This window comes from Loxodonta africana, chromosome 20 (assembly GCF_030014295.1).
Source record: "Loxodonta africana isolate mLoxAfr1 chromosome 20, mLoxAfr1.hap2, whole genome shotgun sequence".
Taxonomy (NCBI): domain Eukaryota; kingdom Metazoa; phylum Chordata; class Mammalia; order Proboscidea; family Elephantidae; genus Loxodonta; species Loxodonta africana.
Window position 1 is genome coordinate 55,329,234 of NC_087361.1, and position 27,243 is coordinate 55,356,476.

At 40.6% G+C, this 27,243-nt stretch overlaps 1 protein-coding gene across 7 annotated transcripts in view; it reads right to left on the reverse strand.

Moving 5' to 3' along the window:
- Positions 1 to 27,243, reverse strand: part of SYNJ1 (synaptojanin 1) — an 87,634-nt gene that overhangs the window by 14,533 nt on the left and 45,858 nt on the right. For 5 of the 7 annotated variants that reach the window (XM_064273190.1, XM_064273188.1, XM_064273187.1 and 2 more), the window contains 13 exons: positions 26,606 to 26,629; positions 20,960 to 21,151; positions 18,609 to 18,693; positions 15,173 to 15,313; positions 14,701 to 14,893; positions 14,316 to 14,474; positions 13,197 to 13,353; positions 12,439 to 12,556; positions 12,124 to 12,339; positions 8,812 to 8,890; positions 7,326 to 7,488; positions 4,271 to 4,480; positions 2,493 to 2,636 (listed from right to left, as the gene is read on the reverse strand). In XM_064273190.1, the coding sequence (XP_064129260.1) occupies positions 2,493 to 2,636; positions 4,271 to 4,480; positions 7,326 to 7,488; positions 8,812 to 8,890; positions 12,124 to 12,339; positions 12,439 to 12,556; positions 13,197 to 13,353; positions 14,316 to 14,474; positions 14,701 to 14,893; positions 15,173 to 15,313; positions 18,609 to 18,693; positions 20,960 to 21,151; positions 26,606 to 26,629 (1,881 nt within the window). The remainder of the gene's footprint in view (positions 1 to 2,492; positions 2,637 to 4,270; positions 4,481 to 7,325; positions 7,489 to 8,811; positions 8,891 to 12,123; positions 12,340 to 12,438; positions 12,557 to 13,196; positions 13,354 to 14,315; positions 14,475 to 14,700; positions 14,894 to 15,172; positions 15,314 to 18,608; positions 18,694 to 20,959; positions 21,152 to 26,605; positions 26,630 to 27,243) is intronic. The other 2 variants (XM_064273189.1, XM_003410304.4) reach the window with 1 other exon arrangement.

Consider the following 27,243-nt stretch of genomic DNA (forward strand, 5'->3'; position numbering starts at 1 on the left):
AAAAAACCAAACCCAGTGCCATCGAGTTGATTCCGACTCATAGCTGCCCGAGAGGACAGAGTAGAACTGCCCCATAGAGTTTCCAAGGAGTGCCTGGCGGATTCGAACTGCCGACCATTTGGTTAGCAGCCGTAGCACTTAACCACTACGCCACCAGGGTTTCCTACTTCCTTACAGAGTAGCATAAACTATATTGCAAACACTACCTGTAAAAGAACCGTGAAGATCAAATTAAGACCAGCCTTAATGGCTGAGACTAGAATGACCCCAGAGGTCATGGTCCCCAGACCTTCTGTTAGCCCAAGGCAGGAACCATTCCCAAAGCCAACTCTTCAGACTGGGATTGGACTGGACTATGGGATAGAAAATGATACTGGTGAAGAGTGAGCTTCTTGGCTCAAGTAGACACGAGACTATGTGGGCAGCTCCTGTGTGGATGGGAGACGAGAACGCAGAAGGGGACGGAAGCTGGCCGAATGGACATGCAAATAGAGAATGGAGGGAAAGAGTGTGCTGTCTCATTAGGGGGAGAGCAACTAGGAGTATATAGCAAGATGTATATAAATTTTTGTATGAGAGACTGACTTGATTTGAAAACTTTCACTTAAAGCACAATAAAAAAAAAAAGAACTATGAGGAGAAACAATTAAAAAAATAAACTGAGTTTCTAAATAAGCCACTGGTTTGCTAATATAACCTCTCAAAAATTCATTTTTAAAACTTATTTTCTACAGATTGTCTTCCTAATTAAAGCAGAAGATAGATACAATTTCTCATGAAAATTAAATAAGCAGGGCTTTGAACCAGAGACAGTAACGTTTTCTGTAAGTCAGTGGGGAAATGATCACCCGGCAGAGCTCTACAGACGCTGTGGTGCTGAAACCACTGGCGGTTCTCATCACGTAAAGTCAAGAACGTCTACGTACAAACAAGCCCACCTCCTATCGTGAGGCCCTGGTCAGGCAGCTAGAGCAGAAACAGATCGACTATACACACACAGCAGACCTCAGTGATATTAAACTGGGTCTGCAAAAGCTCTTGTGCCGAACCTGCCTCATCCTTTCTTGAGAACTAGATTAAATAAACTTGTCAAGTGTACGCCTCCAACTGAGCTTCGTGAGTCTTTATGAGTTTCAGAGTAAGTTTAAAGTGAGTTTACTCCACACACTTTGAATAAAGAGCGAGGCCCTCAGTATTTAAAAACGCCTTATAGAGAAAAAAGAAGAAAATCATATAGTTCTTAAATTTAAAAAAAAGAGCCATGAGTCTTATGACAAGTTATGACAAAGGCATGCAAAATACATTTCAGATAATTATTATAACTCTAAACTGCATTTCTAGGAAATCTGACTAAGTCTACAAGCTCCTAACAAAGGAATGCACTAGAGCATCACAAACCAAATACTTGGGAAATGTTCTATGTTCACTGTACCTGAATCCCTTTTGAACGCAACATGACTTTTGGGAATTTAATATTTGCAACCAAAATGACTATTATTTATCAAGAAAAACTGCTCTAATAGTGTATTGGGCCTTAATGACGAGATCAACTATGTTTACCTGCCAAACATAAGCCCTCCCAGACCAGTCCTGTTCACTACTGAGACTAAGCTCTGACCTGTCACCTGACAGAAAGATAAGGGAAGTCTGGGGCTATGTTTAACCTGGCGTATAAATGGCCTTCATTCAGACTTCTGTCAGACAGGCCTAGAGTAAAATGCGGCTATAGGGATCAAACTTCAAACGTGAATGAACCGCGAGGCATACATTATAACAAATGTAAACAGTTACCTCCAAGTTCTTTTCTAGCAGGTGCAGGACTCCTAGCCCCTTATAGTTCACAAGAAAACACGCAGCAGAAAGGAAATGACATTAAACAAAGAATTGAGATGTCAGAGATTTACAGAGGCATTCATTATTTCAAATGTTATGTAGGAAGTACAAATTAGCATCCGGGTATTATTTAAAAAAAAAACAAATGTTTTTAATGTATATACTTCTAATAATTTAAGTCACAAACACTGTACTTGTTTAAAAACAGTTAAATGAATAAAAACTTTATTCCATATTGAGTAAGTATATTTGTGTTGTTCAGTTCTAATTATAGAGTTTATAGAAATTAGTAAACTAGTGATTTTGTGCTTATTTAAGCCAGGAGTGAGGATTCTGGAAAAATTAAAACCTAGTTTTACCAAAGAACAATTCACACGCCCAATTAGATCAAATGCACAAGAACAGAAGAACCCAGCATCTCGTGTGCATGTGTAAGAAGGCAGCTATGGAGACCAGGTAGAGAAATCGGCTGACAAGCACTCTTTCACCTGTCCATCAGCCCTAGAGCCTACACGTTCTGAGAGAAAAGCTGAAGAAGTAGCGACAATAAGAAATAATCCAATCTAGTAGCTACAGATGTGAAAACACGGAAAGCATTTTTAAATGGGGTGGAGGAGACTTCTAAGTCTAGCAGAAATGGACGTAAAACAGTCTCTTACCTGACGGTGGAGGTGGTCTTTGTGGGGGAGCTGGACGCGTAGGAGGAGCAACTGGGCGGGGAGGAGGAGGCCGTTTGGGCTCTAAGGTCTGAGAAGAATCTTTTTGCTGCAACTGTGTTGCTGGCTGAGAGTCGGCAGGAGAACCTAAAAAATCACAGTTGTTATGTAAGAAAATCAGGCTCCAGTGGGTGTTGGCAGAGAGGTATACCAAAATTCAAAACCAAACCCACTGCTGTCGAGTCGATTCTGACTCATAGTGACCTTATAGGACACAGTAGAACTGCCTCGCAGGGTTTCCAAGGAGCACCTGGTGGATTCGAACTGCCAACTTTTCGGTTAGCAGCCGAACGCTTAACCACTACACCACCAGGGCTCCAGAGAAGTATAGCACTTCATGTACATAATGCATGTGTGTATAAAATTTCCCGTTTTGCTAATTTTCTAAATTGGTATATAGAGTGTAAAAAAATGACACAAATTTTCAGTATGGATGACATAAACAATTCTACCATTAAATCTCCCTTTGATACCACGTAACAAACAATGATAGCTCTAGGTTGACTCTTTGCGGACCTAGGCCCTGGGTGCTGAAAGTTGGTTTACCTGGTGTCCCTATCAAGATGGAACACAGCATTTTTTGAATTAAGTCATCTGCAGTCAGCTGGCTGTTGGAGAGAAGAATAAAGCAAAGGGGGTCCCGTCTTCTCTCTCCATCTTAGCTTATCTCAAATTTATTTAATGAAGCCAGTCCTCCAAGAGTAGAAAGGAAAAATTAGAGAAGCTTATGAAATGGAAGGTATCTTTGGAGCTGTTGACTGGCATGGAACAGTGACTTCATAATTTAATTTAACAACTGCCAGGGACAAAACTTTCAACACTGAAGGAGAAATGACTATAAAGTTCAATTAAAAAGAACTTGCTTTGTAACTCCTTGCTTCATACTGTCATACTGATAATGTACAGATTCATAGTTAAGTCCAAACAGTTCATTTCAATAACAAGCAGATAGATCTATAAACCAGTACCAGCTGCCCTCGAGTCAATTCTGACTCCTGGCTACCCATGAGTGTCGGCGTAGAACTGTGCTCCATAGGGACTGCAACGGCTAATTTTTAGGAGTCAGTTGCCAGACCTTTCTTCTGAGGTACCTCTGGGCACACCTGAACTTCCATCCTCTTGGTTAGCTGCTGAGCACATTAACCGTTTGCACCACCCCGGGACTCCATATAGATCTGTGTTGCTGCTGAGTCGATTCTGACTCATAGTGACTCTATGACAGAGCAGAACTGCCCCATAGGGTTTCCTAGGTTGTAAACTTTATAGGAACAGATCACTAGATCTCTTCTCCCACAGAGCGGCTGGTGGGTTCAAACTGCTGGTCTTTCAGTTAGCAGCCGATCACTTAATCATTGTGCCCCCAGGCTCCTTATAGGTCAGCCCAAATCAGTAAGATTTATGGCAAAGTGTTCTTACCATGCTGTTGTTTCATTTACCATCATAATAGAAAACTGTCAATTTTAAGAAATGGACAAACCTGACCACATAAAAAATGATTTGAAATTTTTCGTCTTTGATAGCAATGATGAGTTTCTTTTCCGGTGAGGGCTTATAATCTACAAGTCCTCCTCCTTTGTATGCTCAGAAAACACAGGGGTATAGAAGTCAAGCAAGAATGTCTCCTCTTAAAGGAGACTCAACTGCATCAGAGATCTGACCAGGTAAAATCAAACACACTGGCTAAAAGAAAGTCACAGAAAACTTTAAAATAAAATACACACTTTGTGAACTTGGAGGTCCCGGAGTTCTTGACGGTGCTCTGCTTGGTCTTACAGGAGGGGGCGGTACAGGAGCCTCTGCTATGGTAGGTGACTGGCAGGGACTGGTCCGGGGTGAAGAGCTTGGCGAAGCACCCAGGCCAGAGCTTGAAGACGGCTGGAGATGCTGAGGAAGGATTTCCTCTACTTCTGCACTGTAGTCATCAACATCACCTGGGGAAAACCGAGGTTACACACGGTACCACCATGTAAACTTTCTCAGAGATTCTTTTTTCCCTACCGAAGTTTTAAGGGGTTAAACACACAGAATAAACATGCTAATATTTTTACATTGCAAACATACGTGGAATACGCACATAGGCATGTATAAACAAAATTTATATGTATAAAACTAGAATTAGTATAAACTCTCTTAGAGAAAAAGTAATTAAAGATAGTTTAGCATCTCAGAGCAACAGCGGGATGCGAGTGGCGACAAGCCAGGACCTGGGTTGACCAAATGGGCTTTTAAATTCCCAAGCAGCTATCTCAGTGATGACTCAAAAGTTTATTGCTCTCCCTCCCAAGTTTCTGCTGTGTTCTATGGGACCCCCTCTACCCACACCCTGGGGCTGGCTCTCAGACAGCCACAGTCATAAGCCTTCCCTCAGTCTCCTCACTCCCCTTCCCCTCACACTCCCCTTACCCACGCACACCTTTGCTTCAGCTGAACACTGACTCTCCCTCAAGTCTCCTCATCCCACGTACCTCAGGGTTGCAAAGTGGGGTCACAGTACCCCTTGCAACCTAATTCTGATGCCAGAACATTAATCTTCCAACCTCCATCAAAAAGGCCGATTTCTCTGATGCTTATGCCACCCCCACTTGTTGCAGTAATCCCCAACCTCCATCATTCTGGTCATCTGAGCCCATTCACAGGACTGACAGAGAGCAAGAGGGTAAGTTGGGTGCTACCATCTTTCTGTGCAACATCAAATTCCAGAGGGACAGCCCATTCAACAACCTAAATAAATGCCCTGGTCACATCTGACTTTGTTTTCTTCTGTATCTATCTAGATTTTACGGTTCTTTACCTCAATTGTTTCCCTACATCACTTCTTCCATAGCACCTGCTTGACAAAACCCCAGCCCTGGATCAATTCCATTTACTCTCTCTGAAGTTGCACATGGGCTGCTGCTGCTAAAGAAAACCTCGCAATCCTGATGACCCAAGTCACATTAAATGTGCCATTTTCAGCCTCAGCTGGGCTTTCGAAGCTGCCTGGCCATCCACGGTTGGCTCTCCCCTCACCCTTTCTCCACAGGAGCTGTATCTAGAGCCTTCTCAACTCTGCGAAAACTGTGCGTTGCCCTACTCCAGCAGGTAACTTCACCTCTAAGCTTCACAGAGAAAAGAAAATTTGTAAGATGAGAGCCCCCTTCAACAACCTGCCCCTGAGCCGGCACTCAGGTATTTGCGGTCCAACCCACTCCAGTTTTCTCAGTGACCTTGCTCTATGACGTGTTCTGCCTTGCCGTTCCCCAACTTCATCAGCCCTTTCTCCTCTCCCGGCGCTTTTCCAACAGCCTTAAGCAATCTCGGGCCTCTGACAACACTGCTTGGATCCTCAATCTCTCTGGAAAAACAGTTCTCTTCTCCCCATACCCACACCCCCATCTTAGCCAAACCCCTTTAAAAAGTTGTTCACAGGCACTTCCACTTCTTCACCTTCCACTGGTACCTCAATTTACCACCACCTGGCTTCATCACGCCACTGAAATCACTCTCGTGAATGTCATCAACAACCTCCCCTTGGTATCAAATCCAAAGGACAAGTCACAGTCTTTGTTTCTCCTCATCTCTGTGGCAGAACATCACTGACTACTCCCTCCTTTTTATGGTCTTTCCTTATTTTTATGCCACTATACTCTTTTTTTCTTATATTCTCCTGAGGAACCCTGGTGGCACAGTGGTTAAGTGCTCAGCTGCTAACTGAAAGGTCGGCAGTTCAAACCCACCAGCCGCTCTTTGGGAGAAGGATGTGGCAGTCTGTTTCTGTAAAGATTTACAGCCTTGAAAACCCTATAGGGCAGTTCTACTCTGTCCTATAGGATCGCTGTGAGTCAGAATTGACTCAATGGCAATGGGTTTGGTGTTTTGGTTTATATTCTCCTGGTTGATATTTCGGTTTTTTCTTTTTGTTTTCCTTTTACAGACAGCCTTCTGCTTAATATTGAAGTCAGTGTTCCTCAGGACTGGATCCGGACTAGTTCTCTCCCTTCTCTACATAATCCTACTGGACACTCCAACAGATGATATGGTGTCACCTGGAGCCACCACCTGCACCTAATCAACTCACAGGCACTGCAAATTCAACATGGAAAAAAGCGAGTCCATCTCCCACCCCATACCTGCTCCTCCTCCTGCAGCCATCCTTCTTCATCTCCCCCTCACAAGCTACACTTGTATAATCGACTGTAGATACACTTCCCGCCCTGCCATCTGTGCATTTGTCTTCTTCCTGGATCAATCCTCTCTACCCTCTTTACTCTAATTCTCGCTCAGCCTGCAGATTCTCAAGTTTCAATTCCTCTGGGAAGCCTTTCCCAACATCCCAATTCCAAACCTAAAATGGCCACATTTACATGGCTTGGTTCAGTTTCAAATGCTTGTGTTCCTGGCACTTTTAAAATTACCTTGGAACATATTTTCCTTTGTAGTCACGATTCTGAACTCATTTCTGATGTCAGAGCACCTACTCTGAACTTTTTTTTTTTTTTACCTAACTACATTTAGTAGAGGGAAACTAGACACTAATAATACCAACTTGAGCTCTCATCACGCAGGAATATAAACCAGCGTTTGTAAATGTCTGCAAGTGTGAATGGCAAAATCGCAAATGCATTTCAAGATAGGTAATAAGCAAAATCAACACAATGCGATGCAAAACAAAACCTAATTAAAACGGCCATTTGTGCTCTAAGGAGGAGGAGAAGGATGAAATCGGATAGTAAGACTTTACAGATCGAAAGGAAACTCATCTAGAACCACACAAGTAAACGCGCTCAATAAACAAACCTTCCATGTCGAAATCTGCCGTCACCTCGGCATCTTCGCCAAGCAGGGTGGAGCTCGTTGACAACGGCAATGGTACGCTCATTTTCTCCAAACTCATTTCTTCCTCCAAAGTTTTGATCCAGTCTGGGCTTCTTAAAGTGATAGTTATAGTCCGACCCAGTAACTAGTTGAACAAAAAGAGATATAAGATAAAGATTTACTGGCGTGAAAACAGACTATTTTGGAATACCATGACTGCCTTGGTTGTACTATGAAATGGTGTAGAAGTTAATTGAGTGAGACGCAATTCAACACAATCCCTCTATGCACACTGAATTTTTAACCAGTTTAAACGCTGCTCCCAAACCCAGTGCTGTCGAGTCGTGCTGCTCCCAACCCGCCCTTAAAAAAGCCTGAGGTGGGATAGTGACAAGGGTTTCACAACTTGAAGAATGCAATCAAATGTCACTAAATACATGTAAAAACTGTTGAGATGGTATATGTTTTGTTATGCATATTTTCACCACAATAAAAAAAAAAATTTTTTTTAAAGCCTGTGGTGGTAAATAAAGGTCTTTTCTAGGCTGTAATGTAACAGAAGAAAAGCTTAGGAGATCCTTACTCAGCTGCTCTCTGTTGGAGACATCAGGCCTGGATTTCAGTCCATCTCTCCAGTAACCATATATTTAGAGATTTAAGATTTGTCTAAAAACATTCAGAAAAAATTGACAGACACACCATTTCAGAGAACTGTTCCCAGGCCGTCACTGTAAACTTCCCACATCAATGATATTTTGAATCACAGGTTAAGAATATCTCCAACTAATGAAAGCTTCTCTCAGTGGGACTGTTAGCCATGGGAATCATATTACGTATGCTTAAATGAGGTATCTGGGCACCATGACCCAAGTCAATAAAACAAGTGCCTAGGAACAAAGAGCACCCTCCCCCCTTGTTCTCTTATAAATATTTTCTTCATTTGATAAAAATCCTTTCTGCTATACAGATGAGCCAGAATACTTACTCTCAATTAAAAACTTAAACATTTTATATAATGAAATGTAACATAATAATGGAAATCAAATTGGCAAACGTTTTCTTCTTAAAACCAAAAAACCCAAACCCGCTGCCGCCAAGTCAATTCCAACTCAGAGCAACCCTACAGGACAGAGTAGAACTACCCCATATGGTTTCTAAAGAGTGGCGAGTGCATCTGAACTGCTGACCTTTTGGTTAGCAGCCAAGCTCTTAACCACCAAGCCACCAGGGCTCCCTTTTCCTTTAGTCTGTATCAATGGTTAATGTCTCAGGGAAGGATCAAAATAACCCTAGGCTAATCAGAAACTTACTCTAAATAAAAAATATTTAACCTATAAATCCTCAAGCATGTCATAAGGGCTTAACCTGCCTGAATTAAAAATACATTTAGATGATTTTGTTGTACATCTACAAGAATATATAGACACTTAACTTCTGAATGGTTTCAGAACAACAAATGCTACATTACCTCTTTACCATTTAGGTTCAGAACATTCAAGGCAGAGCTTCCCTCCAAAAATGTAACCCACATTTTATCTTCTACAAACCTTTAAAAAAATAAAAATAAAAAGCATAATTAATATATTAGGCATAACTATCCCAATGATGACTCATTAACAAGGGCCTACAGGGGCCAGGTTAGGACAGGGGCCAGGAAGGTGACATAAACTGTGTAAACAAATAGAGGAGGAAGAGCAGCAGGGCTGCTGGTGACCAAGACAGGGCACTCTCCCCCGAAAGCATTCAAAGTCAAATTCCTTTAAATTTTATGCTAATAAGACAGTCTGCCAGGAGACCTGTGGACCTCCCTTTATGATCCCTGGTAATCCAACCCTTCATTTCACTGAAGAGGAAAAAAGGGCCATAGGGTAAGTGATTTGTTCAAACTCACTCTATAAGGCCTCCTGACCCGTAAGTTCGATACTATCTCACTGTTGCAGTGACTTCCCTGAAGGAAATTCCCTTTGACCAGGAAAGAAGATACGGAGATGTCAGTAAAGACTGGCCCAGGGAGCCATTTATGGTCCTTGTCTTTGATCACTGACAAGCCATTTATAGGGACTTCGATGGCCTCTGCTATGATTCTAAGTTGATAATTTTGAAACAAAAAACTCCCAAAAGGAAAAATGAAAGGGGTATTAGAACAAGTTCTGAGGAGGTTGGTCACTGCTAACAAATCAGGTTATCACACAAAAAAGAACAAAACCATGTGTAACATTATCAGTCTTATTTAAAACAATTTTATGAGTCAAACTATCCCCAACTGTATAAATCAAGTTCAGAAATTTTCAAAGGTTTTTCAAAGATGAGAGAGGGGAGAACACATAACGTACACACACATATACACTTAAAAGTAGGAGTCAAAACTATAGATTGTAGATAGTAAGAAGAAAAGGCAAAAAAAAAAAAAGTGTGCACAAGTGTCTTAAGCAGTTGAAATCAAAAGCCTGGAACAAATTTCTACTATCACTCAAACGTAACCAAGGTCCGTGACTTCCAAAGTCTTTGATATAAATTACTAAGTTGCCTTCGCTGACAGAAGGTGGTGGCCGTGCACGAGAGAGCTGACTGGGAATCAAACCCAGGGCTCCGACACCAAAGGCAAGAAATGGTACCACTGAACCACCACTACCCTCGATTATCCGCCTCACATCCACGAGTTTTTGGAGGCCATTTTGGAAGCTTGGTTTTCCCCTGGTTTTTACTCACTAGGGTAAAAGCTTCCTCCGCACACTTCCCCTACCCCAACTAATATCAGTATCTATATGCATCTCATTTTCCCCCACTTACATTACCAGGGAACCTCTTCTTTCAGTGGAAACAGATTTACAGACTTCAGTCACTCCTTAAGAACTGTCTTATTCTAGACTAAAACGCAGTGCCGTTGAGTCAATTCTGACTCATAGCAACCATCTAGGACAGAGGAGAGCTGCCCACAGGATTTCCAAGGCTGTAATTGTTACAGGAGCAGATCACCACATCTTTCTCACGAAGAGTGGCTGATGGGTTCGACCTTTTGGTTAGCAGCCGGGCACTGAACCACTGCACCACCAGGGCTCCTTTATTCTTGACTAAAAAGTAATAATCAGTTTAGCCTCATTGCTCAGGGCAGTCTTCTCCCTGTTTAACTGTCTGCTTTTTCTTTTCCAATGAGGCTGTCTTCAGGTGCAATAGGTAGAATATTAAGGTGTGGATAGGATGTTTTATGATGTTAAAATAATCTCTTGTTTTGTTACCAATACATTTCCTAATGATGACAAGCACTTTGGGGAAAGCTTTGGCCCCAGCTGCACATCAAGTTCTCTAGGGCCTGGGTTATGAAGACCAGCAGGTCTTTTTCCCATGTCAGAGTCCTTCCTCTTTCAGGTACGGTTTGGACCATTTCTAGGCCGGAGCACTCTTACATTTTCTCATAATGACACTTATCCGCTACTTTGCAGCCTACTCACATGATTCACATGATGCTCTTGGTGGTTTGGCATTTCCGTACTTGGCAAAGCTTACTGTCATCTGTAGACTTGGAGATTTCACTACGTACTTGCGCTGGAATCTTGAGATTCTGGAAATTTTTTTTTTGCTTAGTTTTAAGGCTTTGGGGTAGATCTTTATGAAAAGATTTGTGGGACGTCTAAATATGATTTCTTCTCTATTCGCTAATTTACTCTCTGAAAGTATTCCAGATTTCTTAGGCACGATTCTCGGCTCTACTGAAACTACACCATCTCAATTCTGGGGACTAACGCTGTTTAGGGTCTTGGAAGCCATCGCACGTGGAGTGGTCATCCCAACTAGATTACAAGCAGGAATCAAGTCTTCTGTGCCTTCTCAGCTGCTCCATGACACCTAGTATGGAAATTTACCCACCAAATATCTATAAAAATATACTCAAATAAGCAAATAAGCAGCATAGAAATTCAACAGTACCTCTTCCCTATGAAATTCAGATACATATATGTCATTCAATCGCTCAAAATCGCTGTACACTTGGAAAAGAACATATTTTGAAAAAGGAAAGAGGTGCCTGGCTCTGCAAAAGCAGATGGTTTAAGTCAACAAGGGAAACCAAAAACGGCAGAGATGACTCCTGACTATTCATCTGGCTGTGCTGCTTCTCCACTGGCTGGAAATAAAACATACTTAAATTAAAACCTCAAATTTCTTAAGCTTAAAAAGCTTACGGGGTATAAATTCACTCCACTCTGGTCTTTCTTTAAAAAAAAGAGAATGGTAATCATGGCTGCATTTCGCTACATGGCTTTGTTATATGTTATTTTGTATGTTGTTGCTGTTGTTAGGTGTTGTCAAGCCGGCTCTGACCCACAGCAATACTATGTACAACAGAATGAAACACTGCCTGGTCCTGTGCCATCCTTACAATCGTTGCTGTGCTTGAGCCCACTATTGGAGCCACTGTGTTAATCCATCGTATTGAGGGGCTTCTTCTTTTTGGTGGACCCTCTACCTTACCAAGCATGATGTCCTTCTCCAGAGACTGGTTCCTCCTGATAACATGTCCAAAGTACGTGAGACGAGTATAGGAATCTTGAAAGATCATACCTAAATCTGCACTTATTTTCGACCTCAACTGTTCGTATCACATTTCACTATTTAACTCTGAGTTGGTTTCAAAACCTTTGTGTTCTTCGAATTACGTATCTATGGTATGATTTTTCTTTAGTTTGTAGATACAAACACAGACTATTCAAACACCGAGGTTATTTCTAACATAGAAACTATTATTTATAAATAAAAAACATAGGGTAATAAATATTTTCCTCACCTTATGAGTATAACTTCACCGAAACTTGCAAACTGCTGGAGAAGCTCATCAATCAAAGCATCATCAAAAAAATTATTTTCTGGTAAAGAACTTTTGATTGAGACCAGTACTGTGCCATCTGGGGGACCCTGAACTGCAATCACTTCCTTATAAATGTTTTGCCTTTCTTCAGCTTCAACTTCAAATATATCTATATCAATCAGGGCAACGACAGGCCTGAAGACACAGAAAGAACATATGTATTAGAAATGTTTAAGAAAGGGGATATTTCAAACAAATTTCAAGCATCATTAGAAATACAGAAACCGCTGAAACCTATGGTCCGAAGTCTTCAGCTCAGCCCGTCCGTAGTGCAGCAGCGTGCCAGGAGTCCAGGTGTACAGGATTTTGCTTTCATCCTGAAAACTCGCACTTAGAAGATCTAAATCTTCAGCTGCAGTCAGATAAAACAAAGTACAAGAGAAGCTGCATCAACCCAGCAGATCACATGGAGCAAGGAGCTGCTTCCTGCTTTTCACTGGCTTTATGTGTCTGAGGCTAGAATACCTGACACGCTTGTTAACAGGCAGGCAAGGCTAGAATTCTCTAAGTTAGAAGAGCTTTTTTCAGTAAAATTATCATTTTATGCTTTACTTAATAAAAATTAATTTAAGGATGTGACTTTACTTCTGAGATTACTTAAAGGCCTCTGACCAAAGATGCTTCATAAATAATTCAAGCAGACAAGAGGCAGTTCGAAATACTTGCAAGCCACTTTAATCATTCCAGTTAAAAACCTTAATTAGCATTCAATTGAAAATACCACATAAAAGTTTCCTTGCTTCTTTTTATATGAAATTATGTCACTAAAAAGAAAATGGACTGAAAATGAATCAAATCTATCATAAGCAGGTCTGAGAGTATCTAAACATATTGGCATCATTCATATTTAAATTCTGTTTATTCTATTCTGGATAACTTTCGTTGAAATAAAATAGCTCTCCTGTTCTCATTTAATATTCCTATCATTCCCTTCTCCCTCATGAAATGTGCATAAATCCATTTAAATGAAGAAGTCCATTTCATTTCCCAACCTGATCTATCAAAAGGCCACTTCCTTCTTCTCCAGAGGACACGGTCCGTCCAGGCTGGGGTGCGGCACTTTTCACTGGTGTCATAGTCATCAGAAAACAAATCATACTTATATGTCGGAGCAAAAGTTACTTTCCCTTCTAAAAATCCTCTAAAAATCTAAAATAAACATATACACAGTAAGTTATTCTAAAAGGTAAAAAGTGAAAAGTTCCGTTTTTATTCAGGCAGGTGTTCCTGAAAAGTCCATCAGAGGCTGGATAATCTCACACCGAAATTCATACATCTCTGATGGACAGACACTTCCAACTGAATGGAGCAAAGCTCAAGAAAAAAACAGCCTAAGTCGTGGCCACCTTCACACCACTTGTTTGACCTTCAATTAAACGAACTATAAAAAGACAAATATGGGGATTCCACTAGACTATGAGCTACAGCAGACATCTGAGGGCTGCGTGGGCTTCTGGAAACTATCTAGCCTAACGGCTCATTCTCAAATGATGAAGCGAGGCTTCAAAAGGGTACTCAGTGCCCAACGGTGGGAATTCCAGTCACATGACCACCAGACACCATACCAAGTGGCCTCCACGCACCTCGACTTAAAAAAAAAAAAATTCCCAAATTTTGTGGTCACAAGTTTTAAGCAGTGTTTCAAAAAGGCAAATGATAGGAGAAACAAGAGACGAAATACAAACAGATCAGCATAGGATCTTAAAGTCAAAAAGCAGTCTTGAAGACTAAGATCCTGAACTCACTTATTACGGAAAAAAATAAAACAAAAATGTGTATCCTTTACCACTTGAAAGTGAATCTTACAGAGACATAATATATTTTCCCTCCTGTGCACTATGGGTCTTCTTTTCTTTTTTTAAGGAATGGTAATTCTTTATCTGTTAGACTACATATATATAACATATACATATATATAACACATTAATATACATACGCATGTAAAATATGTATATAAAATACATACTATTAAATATGTATATATATATAATAAGAGACTTTAAGATTAAAAATATACACACACGCCATAATTATGGAAAGCATGTTTCATTACTAAAAATCCCCTAAGATACAAACAGTACCACTCTCCCCAATGCAAAGTACAGACATACCTGTCCAGCATTCTTCTGATTGATTAGCTGATCTCCTGCTATAAGAGAATCCCAATTTTGCTGTCTTATAAGCTCTTTAACTTCTTCGTTAGGGAGATCGATTCGGTAGTTGAAATCTCCACACCAAAACACATAATCGTGGGAAAACAGCATCCTTCCCTGGAAGCAATGAGACAGAATTTTAAATTCGAAGCAGCATTTACCTCAGATATGCTTCCCACCCTCCTATGACCTAATGGTAACAACACACCCAGGATCTATTTAGGTGAATGGTGCTGATGTTCCTAGGAACTGCCTTAAATTTTCAAAAAGACTGATATGGAACTCGAGGTAAATTAAAATACGTTTCAAAGCTTCGTCTTCAAGAACAAGCAGCGGAGCTTACCATGGGAAAACTCAGTTTCCGCGCTATCTCTACGAAATCCTCATTTCTCTCTTTCACCTGTGACTGCCCCGCAGCAAAGTGGCTGCACACGAAGCAGAGGCTGGTGGTGTGGAACAGCATCCGGATGGCAACTGCCCCCTTATTCCCAGTTGCACCTCCCATCCCAGTCTTCACAGTATCAACTGCAACATCCCTTGAAAACACAGAATTCTGAATCAAATACCTGCAATGTCCACGGTTCCATGCCCACAAGAAATGAAGAACATATAGGATCCTCTAACTGCAGAGCACATGGCGCCTCAAGAGCGGTGCTGTGAGACAGCCCACTGCAGTTATTAATGACTCTTTCATCAGGACAATTTAAAACAATAATGCATACGTGTCTCTCTGAAGCAGCAAATATTCTAGGCCTTTTTCTTGCTTCCTTGCTAATGGTAGAAAGTAGCCTTTAGCGAGTGCTCGGTTTACTGACCTGATAAAAGGAGCATGCTGTGGTCTGATAAAAACAAAGAGGCAGACGCCCACCAGCTGCTCAGAGGCCAGCAGCACATACTTGTTGTCTCTGGAGACTGTCTTCTGAAGTTCCACGGCCCAGAGCTTCTGATTAGTTGTGCTACCATAAGATATTCAAAAGGGAATCTCTTAAAAGACATTAACAATAGCCTATTTCATAAGACAACTGCCAATTATATCTTAATATGCCCAAATTTCGTACGACTTACCAATAGTCACGGAAGCCACGTCAGTAGTGAAATATTTATATGTAGGCTGGTGTTTTGTTTTGTTTCCTTTTAAAAGGAAACTCCAAAACTTCACCAAAAGAACACCATAATTCAAAATCTAATCTATGGCTCTTTGACAACGAAAATAGGAACTCGCTTATTTTCCTGAATTACGATCAATGTCTTTTTAAAAACTTACTATAGTCAACCACCAAATACCCATCACACAACTTCAACAATTATCAACATTTTGCCAATCTTTTTTTATCCTCCCTGCCCCTTTTTTTTTTTTGTAAATCTGGAGCATTTTAACCGATTCTAAGGCACATCACTTCACCTGTACAGGTATCAGTATGCATCTCTAACCCAACAGACATGTTCATAGAATCACAAGGTCATTACCATTTTAGCAGTAACACCTCCTTATCATCATCTAACCCTTGGTTCAGATCTCCCCAATTCTCCCTTCTTACAGTTCGTTTCTTTAAAACAAGGCCTACAAGTCCAACAAGGCTTACACAGTGTGTCTACTCTATAAATGGTATATCTATTCTACCTCTTGAATCTCTTTTAATCTTTAATCCTCTCTCAATGTCCACTCCCTCTTTTAAATGCCCAGTTTTTTGGGTTTTTTTTTTTTTTCTTTTTTAAAGAAACTGTGACATTTGCCTTCTAGAATGCCCAACAGTCTAGACTGGCTGAATGTGCCCTCATGGTGTCTTGTCTTGTCCCTCTGTTCCTCGTATTTCCTATGAACTGTGACATTTGCCTTCTAGAACATTCAACAGTCTGGCCTGGCTGAGTGTGTCCTCATGGTGTCTTCGCTTGTCCCTCTGTTCTTCATATTTCCTACAAACCGTGACATTTGCCTTCTGGAATGTTCAACAGTCTGGACTGGCTGAGTATGTCTTCATATTTCCTATAAACCAGCCGTCTGATGTAGAGGTCTGATTAGGAAACAAGCCCATTTTTCTTTTTCAGGGTGGGGGCAAACACCCCTCCAGGGTGGTGCTGCATCTTTTCTGCCGTAATCCTGCTGCTCTGACTCTGATTCTGAACTGAGAACAACTTACTTCCCCCTTCCTTCAGGTCTCTCCTCAATAAACCCCACCCTGATCATTCCATTTAAAACTGCAAACACCTTTTCACCTCACACACCTGACCCCTTTACCTCTATGCATTTTCCACTGCACTGATCCTCTTCTAACGTGCCCTCTGATTTACCTGTTACAGTTTTGTTTATTGTCTGTCTCTTCCCACTAGAATATAAAGCCCATGAAGGTAAGGAGTTTTGTATCCTGTATTCACTGATGTATCTGCAGCACCTAAAGCAACTCCTTAGTGGACACTGGTTAATAAAGGAGTGGATAACCATCACTTTAGTAAAGAATTATGTGGTTAAACTCCATTTAGACAAATAACTGAACACTCTGTTTGGCAGGAGGAACCCTAAGATTAAGTTCTATTATAAGACCTGAACAGACATTTTCAGAAAAAATACTCAAAACAACAAAATGAATGAAGACAGATGTTTTTTCTACTTCCCTGATATAAACTGCTATTCACTTTAGCTAGGAAAAAAACTGCAATTTGTAAAGTTGATGACTATACCATACTACTTCCGCCCAGAATTTTATCCTGAAAAATCTTAAAAATGTCATAAGACATGGGCAACTGCTCAAACTTAAAATACAAAGCATATTTTATGTTAAAATAGAACACTCAAGCTTTTAAATTTCAGCCCAATAAACTGTATTTGCAATAAGGCGTCAGAGTAGGAGTTCTCAAAGTGTGGTCTGGAGACACCCCTAAAGGGTTCCCGAAACCCAAGAGGTCCAAACTGTTCTCATAATAAAAGGCAGGGCTTGCCTTTTTCAGTGTGTTCACGGACATTTACACTGATGGTGCAGAAGAAACAAGGGGTAGAAGTGCTGATGCCTTAGCATGACCCCAGGCACTGGGTGTCAGTCCTCACCACCAAGCACTCACAGTAAAAAAACATTAACTTCACTAAGAATGCCCTCGATGAAGCAGTAACATTACCAACTGTATCAAATCTTAACCCAAGTCGCATCTTTTTGAAACCGTCTGATGGATGGGGAATAAAAGGAAAAGCACTTCTGCTGTGTACTGAGCACAATGGCTGTCTCGACGTAAAGCTCGGGACGGTTTCACCTGTGAGCTGAACTGCCACTTTCTTCAGGAAGGACAATCTTACTTGAAGAGCTAACGAAAGACTTGGGTATTTGGCAAACATTTTCTCAACCAAGGCTGTCGCTTCAAGGGTAACAACTGGCAGTATTTAGTTGCAATGATAAAACTTGAGTTTGCAAGCAAAAACTAGAATTCTGGCAAATATGTACCTGTCACTGTGATCTCGACAGCTTCTCAGTACTTCCAGAATTTTCTGATGACATGGGTGGTTATGTTAATGAACACAACTCTTTGATGGTGTATAATTAAATTTGTCAGAATGTGGAATATCTGTGTAATAACTCAGTGAACCATTATTTTTCAAATCACCAATACACGGTGTTACAAAATCATACAAGGGTAAAAGGTTGACTAATGAATTTAATATAACAGAGGATAAAGAGTTCACTGATAGTCTCAGATTCCACATCACACCTAATCTTTAAAAACGTCCTTGTTGAGTTCTGGTATAGCATTAAAGAAGAAATTGTCTGAAGAGTCTCTTAAAGCTCTTCCTTTTTCAATTACATAGCTATGTGATTTTCTTCACATGTTGTAACAGACTGATAAAAAAGTACAAGGAAGAATTCAGTTATTTCAGAGATTTGTTAATCTACAAAACAATGTCACCCTTCTCATTACAATTTCTGTCGTAGAATATAAAAAAAAAGTTATTTAAAAAAAAAAAGTTATTTATATTAACACAGAGTGGGCTTATTATTGTTATTTTAAAATGAATTAAATGTCCTAAAAATGTCTGTTTTTACTTCTAATACGATAAAATATTGAGAGAACCGTATTAAAAAATACTTTCGAGACTAAAGTGTATAAAGGGACCCTGAGACCAGAAAGTTTGAGAACTGCTGTTTTACAGTTTACAAAGCACCTTCACATACACACATTATCTTAGTCTATCTTTCTAACTACTACTTAGCTAACTGCCGTCCATCCCTCGACTAGAAATTTTTCCCATGTGGCACCTGGCTGGCTTACCTTGCATTCACAATGTTTCCAGCATTCAACTCCACCATTTCTTCAAAACCAATTGCAAATATATCAGTTGGCTTACTTCTTTTATCTATAATTAACACCCAAGAAAGACTTTTTAATATACACTTAGCCAAATGGCAACCCTCTCAACACAACAAAGATCAGTACCAGATCCCATAAAAATCCATTTAAGTTCAACCAAATTCAGATTAAAGGTAAAGACTCATGAGTGGGACAAAATTACTTTAAACTTCTATCCAGATGTCCTACATTTGCTACACTACTTCAAGATTGTTCTTCTTGAAGATCCTTAAGTCCTATCAGAAATCACCTTGACAGAATTTTTGCTGAAGTGTGTACAGCTGAGAAACAAGCCACTTCTCAAAGGCTGAACTGATTCAAGATTGGAAAAAAAAGTGGCTGAAAAACCATGCAAATTAGAGGGAACAGTTGGGAGGGATTTTTGACATTCAAATTTGAAAACCGCAGGCTTGATCTTTTTGCTATTTCCTGGGTAGAGGGATTCCAGGAAAACAGTAGAAGAGATCCAAGGTTAAAACCTATTACTCCATTCCAGCTGTTAGCTCTCTCATAGCTGACAGGCACTTAAAACGTACAGAAGCTTTGTGAGGTAAGCAGCCCATGAGTCTTCTGGTGTTCAGAAATGAGGACAAATGGCTAGAGAGAGTCTATAATACAATGAATAACGATAAACAAAATACAATTATTTATTGACTGCTATTGTGTGCAAGGAGCCCTGGTGGTGCAGTGGTTTAACAGCTCAGCTGCTAACCAAAAGGCTGGCAGTTCCAATCTACCAGCCACTCCCTGGAAACCTGATGGCGCAGTTCTACCCTGTCCTATAGGTTCGCTATGAGTCGTAATCAACTCAACGGCAACGGGTTTGGTTTTTGGTTCGGGTTATTGTGTGCAAGGTCCATGCGGCCATCATCTGATTTAATACCAAATGCCCTATGAGAGATTATTTTTGCCTTTATTTTATAGACAGGACCTGAGGCTTTAGAGAAGCTAAGCACCTCACCCAAACTTCACACACATGATACAATATAGCACAGACCCTGGAACCAAACTGCCTGAGTTCAAATCCTGGCTTAGCCGTGACTGGCATGACCTTGGGCAGGTGACTTCCCTTTCTGTGTCTCAGTTTCCTCATCTGTAAAACTGGAATAATAATCGTGTCTACGTAATAGGTCTAGTTTTAAGAATTAAATGAACACATGCGAAGTACTTAGAATTGTGGTATTAGCTACTATTTTATTATTACCATGACTACAACTTCATATCAAGCCCGATGTAAGTGAAAGAGGAGACATTTTACTAAAAGTTGGGGGATAAACTCAGAGTTTAAGATGTAACTGAGTAAAGATAATTGAAAAAGGAAAATCTGTATCTCAAACTATTTCCTATATATTAAACAAACCAAACCCATTGCCACTGCGACGATTCTGACTCATAGCAAACCCACAGGGTTTCTAAGGCTGTAAATTTCTACAGAAGCAGACTGCCACATCTTTCTCCGGAGGAGCCGTAGGTGGTTTCAAACCACTGACCTTTTGGTTAGCAGTCGAACACTTAACCACTGTGCCACCAGGGCTCCTTTTCCTACACATACCACCTTCATATATCGTATTTGGTAACTGCATGCTATTTTAAAAAGGAATTAAAGTTGACTTAACAAATGAGGGAGGCTTCAAATTCATAGTTCTCACCAAACCCTTAATAAAAGCATCCTTCACTTAGTATTTGGTTCTGGCCATTAATAGCTTGGTGGCAGAGTGCCCAAACAGAGTGACAGCCAATTCTTTACAGGGATAAGCCAGGACCGTTAAAGTTATAAAGAGCCAACAAACATCACAACATGTTGGGAAGACCGCTCGTGACCCAAGCTATCTCTTATCTTTGTAACTCGATAGAGGACTAAGTTTTAAACGCTGTGCACACTGGGTTTGAAAAGTGAAGTGGAATTATCAATTAGAAAATAAGCTTGGTTTGTGTCAATTTAAAATAATAAAAACAGAACGTTCTTTCCTTTTTTTTAATATGTGCAATGCCTTCAAAGTAACCTATTTATGTGTGGACCCATTTCCTGAGAACCAACTATCAACAAAAAAAGATTTATTTTACCATTATGCTTTTCATGAAGTAGAAAATAAAGGTCTGAAAATAAACAGAGGCAAGATTTTAATAGATCTGACCTATGAAAACACTGGGCTCAAACTTTATAAACCGAAGCTTCTTCATAAATCACTATGTGCTGTGGAAAGCTATGGGTGTTTCCAGGTCAAAAAACCAGTCAGGGCTGATGAACCACATCCACCCCATAAAAGGCCAACCTTGGAATCCCTGGATGCCAGCTAGCTTGGGCGCATCCAGCAGCCAGTCAGTGAGCGTCTGATTCTTGAAAGCTATGCTGCGAAACTGCTTCCCTCCGTTCACGTTCCAGGTCCCAACACACACTCGGATTTTCTTGGGCTTTGAATACTTGTAGAAATTCTCACACATGCTCTTTAGGACTTTAGAAGATGCTGTTCAAAAACAAAACACAACAGAAATTCAGCTGATTAAACTACTTATGAAAACTGATTTTCATGACTGACAAATGATGTCCTGAAAATACAATTACCAGCACATGCACAGACAAGTGTAACAGACATGCACAGGCACAAAATAACAACCAGTCCTGGATGCAAAACCCAGCACGACGGAATTTACCAACGTGATTAAAATAAAGAAAATCGTCCACAATGTACACAATAGGCAAAATAAAAAAAGCAACTACAAAATTACTGCAGCAACAGAAAACATGCAGAATTAATGGTTCTGTTTCAATGAAATGGTGCATTATTTTATTGACGTATCTTATAACATATAAAATCTAAAAAATGTACATTTTTAGGAATACTTTCATACAGCTTTCATTAGGAGGCTGGTAAAAATATATAAATTTTATTTCTTCTAAACAGAAACACTTACAAACATGTGCACTTAAGATTCAAGCTATTGGCAAGAAGTTTGATGACTAACGGCTGCCTGACAAAAGTATAAACTACAGACGCTAACTGGGATGTCTGAAATGAAGCCACTACTAAACGTGTCCATCTCACTCAGGGTAGAAGCCAAAGGCCTCCACAATGGCCCACAAGGCCCTGTGCGCTCTGCTTGCCTTTTCCCTAATCTACACCACTCCACTGCCCTCCTTGCCCCCTCACTGCTCAGCCACTGGCCTCTCTGCTATTTCAAAAAGATGCCAGGCATGTTCCCACCATGGGGCTTTGGCTCTGGCGGTTCCCACAGCTGGAGCACTTCTCTAACCTCCTTCAGGACGTTACTTTCCAGTGAGACCTTCCCTGGCCACCTTACTTAAAACCCATATCCCCATTCGCTTTATCTTCCTCTACAGCGCTCAGCACCATTTACAAACTACTTATTTCACTTATTTATCCTGTGACCCTATTCTTCCCTCATAAGAATGGAAGCTCCACGAGGGCAGAAGTGTTTTGTTTCCTGTAACACCTCTAAGTGACTAGAAGGGTGCTCGGTATGCAGTAAGTGCTCAGTAAGTATTCAGTGAATGACTGTTCGATACGCTTCAAATTCCCCATCTCCCTCTTGTAGGTTCACTATCATCTTTCCCTCGACGTTGCACTTCATTTTGGTTCAGTCAAATTCTCGGCGCTGAAAGTGGATAGAATTTAAATAGGACCTCAATCGAAAAGCAGAAATTTGCACTTAATTGGCAGTTAACCAGGCCAAGGAAAAGGAAATCAAAACGATTTTCACCTTTCACCCACATGATCTTATTACAATGTCATTTATTATTTTGTGATAACAAAGTACAGCAGCCTTGTATAAATTAAAGGCATGTGGTCAGGTCTGAGGTAGATGAAACAACTCCTCTCAATACGCCAGCCAGGTAATCCTTGTAGGATTAACAAACGTGTGCGCACGCAGTAACTGACACTGCACACAGGTTTCCACAGGTTCGTCTTACACAAAGGTACCATATCTGCCTGCCTACTTGTGTGTTCTGACTGACAGAAGCCACACTGCCATGGACTGAGGCCTGCAAATGTGAACCTGGATTCGTGAAGTACAGCTGCGTCGTTCCTGAAAAGTCTAACACTCTGTAGACCAGCACACTGCTGAAAATACAGCTTATAGGAAAAAATGGGGTTGGGTGGACCATTCGCAACCTATGGAACTTTGTAAGCAGAGTACTAACAAGAACAATGACAATCCTAATAAAGACGTTTATGCTTAAATATCGATTAGCCTTTGCCCCTAAATTCACAGTCAGCCCAGTTTTCTGCAGGCACATAACTAGAGCCCGTGATCCTTTGGAGATGTAGGTTCTTGAAGCCATTAGGTTGGATAGAAACCAGGTTCACCAAAATGAAAAATATGATCTACAGGTAGCCTTTGTCAGTTATTTCTTTTAAGCACGGGAAAAGAAAAAAAAAAAATTTTTTTTTTTTTTTTTTAAAAGGACGCTATCAATTCTCAGCTTCTTCACCTATATTTGCCCTCCCCCAGGAAATGAAACCTAGTGGAAATTTTGGTCGGTCTCAAAATCATTTCTTGCACTAAGATAAGATTTTTCTGCAGCATTTCTACTTGTCTTAAATTCTTCACAATATTAAGGTTTTCTTTTTCTTCACTTGTGTGGAGACCCTGAACAGTTCACAACACTAACATGCGGGGAAAATCCTAAACGAGCCAGCAAGACTTCTGCATCATATTGACATCACTCCCCTGCTGGTCAATTGTGGATGAGCTAATTCACATTAAAGAGGCCTGTGTTCCTTTAACAGACTATAGACAATTTTTCAACCATGCCGTTTTTTTCCTAATTTCAACCCAGTAAAAAAAAAAATTCAACCAGTATTTTAATCCAAATGTGAATAAAATTCACAGCATCTGTGTATAAAGGAGATTCCCAATGTAAAATTCCAGGTACTTCCTGAAATGAGAAAATAGCATGAGGCCACTGCCTGAGGATTTGACATTTACTCCCAGAGGGCGAGTTCCCGCACGCTCCCTTCCCAGCTCACCACCGTGGGGGACTGTACCCCTGCAGTGCGGCTGCCAGAACTTCCTGCACTCCTGGGCCTCACTAAAATCAGATTCATTTCCTCAACATGTTTCAAGAGGTTCAACACTGTCAAGACTATTCTCATAACAATACTAGGATGTTATTGCCTGCTTCAAGAATCCCCGGGTGGCACAAACGGTTAGGCACTTGACTATTAACGGAATGGCTGGTGGTTCGAACCCACCGAGAGGTGCCCCAGCAGGCAGGCCTGGTGATCTCCTTCTGAAAGGTCACAGCCTTGAAAACCCCACGCAGCAGTTCTACTCTGCACACACGGGGTGCAGTTCTACTCTGCACACACGGGCACCCTGCATCAGAACTGACTCAATGACAACGGGTGTGGTTTTGTTTCTTTTTTCGCCTACTTCACTCTCATTCTCTCACAAGCACTACTTTATTACTGGAATTCGACAGCTGGCACATGAGTCTGGATAACAGCTTTCCCTGCTTTTGGAACTGATATTCTCATCTTAGCCAGTCCCCTGTACTTTCACTTGGCCCTCACAAGAAACCTGTGAAGTAGGTAAGACAGATCATTCCCATTTTACAAATAAGAATATTGAAGTCCAAAGAGGTTAAATGATTTGGTCACAATTGCGTAACTAATTAGTGCCAGAGCCCAGACTAAATACTGTTGTCTTTTTTCTTATCCTGAAATAATTTTGGCTGGACAACTAAGTAATATGAGACTGGAAGAAAGTCGAAACAGTAAGTGCTGGGAACGCTGGACAGGGATGATCTAGAACAGCAGTTCTCAAACTTTTTGGTTTCAAGACCCCTTCCCGCTCTTCAGCACTGCTGAAGACTGCCAAAAGCTTTTGCCCGTGTGGATTATATCCAGACTGTGCTGGTCAATGTTTCGCAGCTGGCTCTCCAGAGGGGAAAAAAGTTGTTTGTAGCACTGACCTATTTCCATGGTATAAATGCTACCACCACGGTCAACTTCAAGCTACCGGTGTGACGTCACTGAGGGTGGAAGAATATGCTCATGATCGGCTACCAAAAGCCAGGCAGCTCTAGTCCACCACTGGTGACTCTGGGGACATTCAGAAATGGTTAATTCATTTAAAAATAACAATGATAAACCCATTACTTACTCATATAAATAAATACATGTTCATTTAAAAAAGAAAAAACTATAGTTTCCAAGGAAACCCTGGTGGCATAGTGATTAAGTGCTATGGCTGCTAACCAAAAGGTCAGCAGTTTGAATCTACCAGGCACTTTCTGGAAACTCTATGGGGCAGTTCTGCTCTGTCCTATAGGGTCGCTATGAGTTGGAATCGCTTCAACGGCAACAGGTTATAGTTTCTAACATATGAGAAAACTCTTCTGAGAGAAGTGGCGTTATTTTACATTTCTCAGAAACCTCTTCAATGTCTGGTCAACAGAAGAACGTGAATCCTCATATCTGTGTCTGTAGTCAATCTGCCGTGTTATCACGCGTCACACAGCCTCTGGAAAACTCCACCGCAAGCTTGTGAGAGAATGAGACTAACAAAGGCAGACAGCATCCTAGTACCCTTGTGAACACAGTGTTGACCTGTGGGCCCCCTGAAAGGATCACTGACTTAGATGACAAGCATATGCCCGCTGTCCCCAGGGGCAGGCATGCAGGTTTCTAACCCTCTGGCTATTCGATTTGATTACTTGTACAGAGGTGTCAGGAGTTAATGGAAGCAAATTATTTGCTCTGGCCTGTTAGTGTGGTGAATGGAAAGCTGACTGCACCCAGATAAAGAATCATCTTTATAGTTAAGTCACTCCCACTGTTACTGTTGTGAAAATAAGCTTCTGCAATCCTTTCTATATCAAAACTCAAGTTCTCTAACGATCAAAACAACTTAAAAAACCCAGCCAGACAACCAGTTGTGTGAAAAAAATACACCGGCATATTGTGTGAACCGAGAGAAGTCAGTTTTTAAATAGAATAAAAAGATTCAATGTAATTTCTAGCATCCTTTTAACTGATTGGCACTTGAATGTGACGGAAGGCATAATGAGTCTACACTCAAACCACAGATGTCTGTCCCTCAGCACCACGTCACTCCAGAAAATGGATTTCAGCACTTAGCTCAAGGTAATGACAACACTCCCTTCCTCCACCCTTCTCAAAAAAATGACCAGTAGTTCCTCAAAACACTCAGGACAATAACTAAGCAAAACAGATCTTAAGTGCTACCAAACTTGAGGGTTAGAAAACATGGCATTTTCAGCTGAAGTTCTGGCAAGAGTTTTAGTTTTTGTTCCTTTTGCCACAAATTCATATTTATTTAAAGACAAGACCTTAAGCCTTGTCCAGAGAATGAGGCATTAGATTCCCACAAATAAGCAGACTTGGAAAACAACCACATTCAGGTCTTAACCTTAATTCTTCTAAGTTTATTAGCAATCTTGGTGCTTTTAAATTAAGATTTCAGATCACATTTTAGTGCAGGACTATATTTACAGAAAATATTTCATCTACAATGTGATAAAAAGAAGCAGTGTCTTCTCGACTATTCTGTGTGAAGAACACTGTCGAGCAGTCACAGATATTATAGATAGCACCTGGAAATTAATCCAAAATAGTCGCATCTGTGTTTTGTCCATTAGCCTATTAAAAGTATAACACTAATGTTTGTTCAATAAACTATAAAAATGAAATTAAAACTAGGTGAGTTATTTTTAATTGGAATTGAGCATTTGCTACAGAAAGACAGAAAACATTGCATATTTCCTCCTAAACAAGTGTTCAAATTGTTTTCTCAGATTGAAACAAGGTATCAATTTATCCTGTAGAACCTGAGTGCAAAATACAAGTTTCCACTTACAAGGGCTTCATTTGTTTACAGTACCAATTCTAGAAAATTTGCTTTTATTTGTAGGTTGATTTTTGATACTGTACCTGACTGTAACGTCTGTTCAGAAACTATGGATGCACCAAAAAGAAAACAAAGAGGCATTAGTAAAACAATGGTTACAGTCAGAATCTGCGTGTTATCACAAGACATTCTAAGACGGCCTCACTTATTTTAAGTCAATTTGATGACTTTATTTTCTCTGATGGCTACAAAATACAAACATTAAAAACAACGATAATAACTGATGGAAATCCCCTGCACAGAGGAAAAAACCCTGAAGTGGTCCAGTTATGTCTACCCATTCTGAGGAGTCCACCCCAGTCTCACAATCAGATGGTCAGTGACTTCTAGGCTTGCTCTTTAGGGTGCTCGTGTGCGTGCGTGCGTGTGTATGTGTGTATCTGTGTGTGTGTACTTATGCTGACACGTGTGCGCACTCACGCATGCACATATATGTATGAGTGAGAGAGAATGTAAATATGAAAAATCTAAGAGGCTGGAGGACATGGAAGATACAGCTTTTAGGACCTCTTATGGTGTGTCACCGTAACATTTTTTGAGTGTTGTTCCCAGCCCAGTTTTTCCCATAAACCCTGTGGCTGTAGGACTTCGCACAGTTGTGCGCAGTGCGGTGATTTTTCTGGAGCACACACATTATGTTATAGCAGAACTGACTGTACCT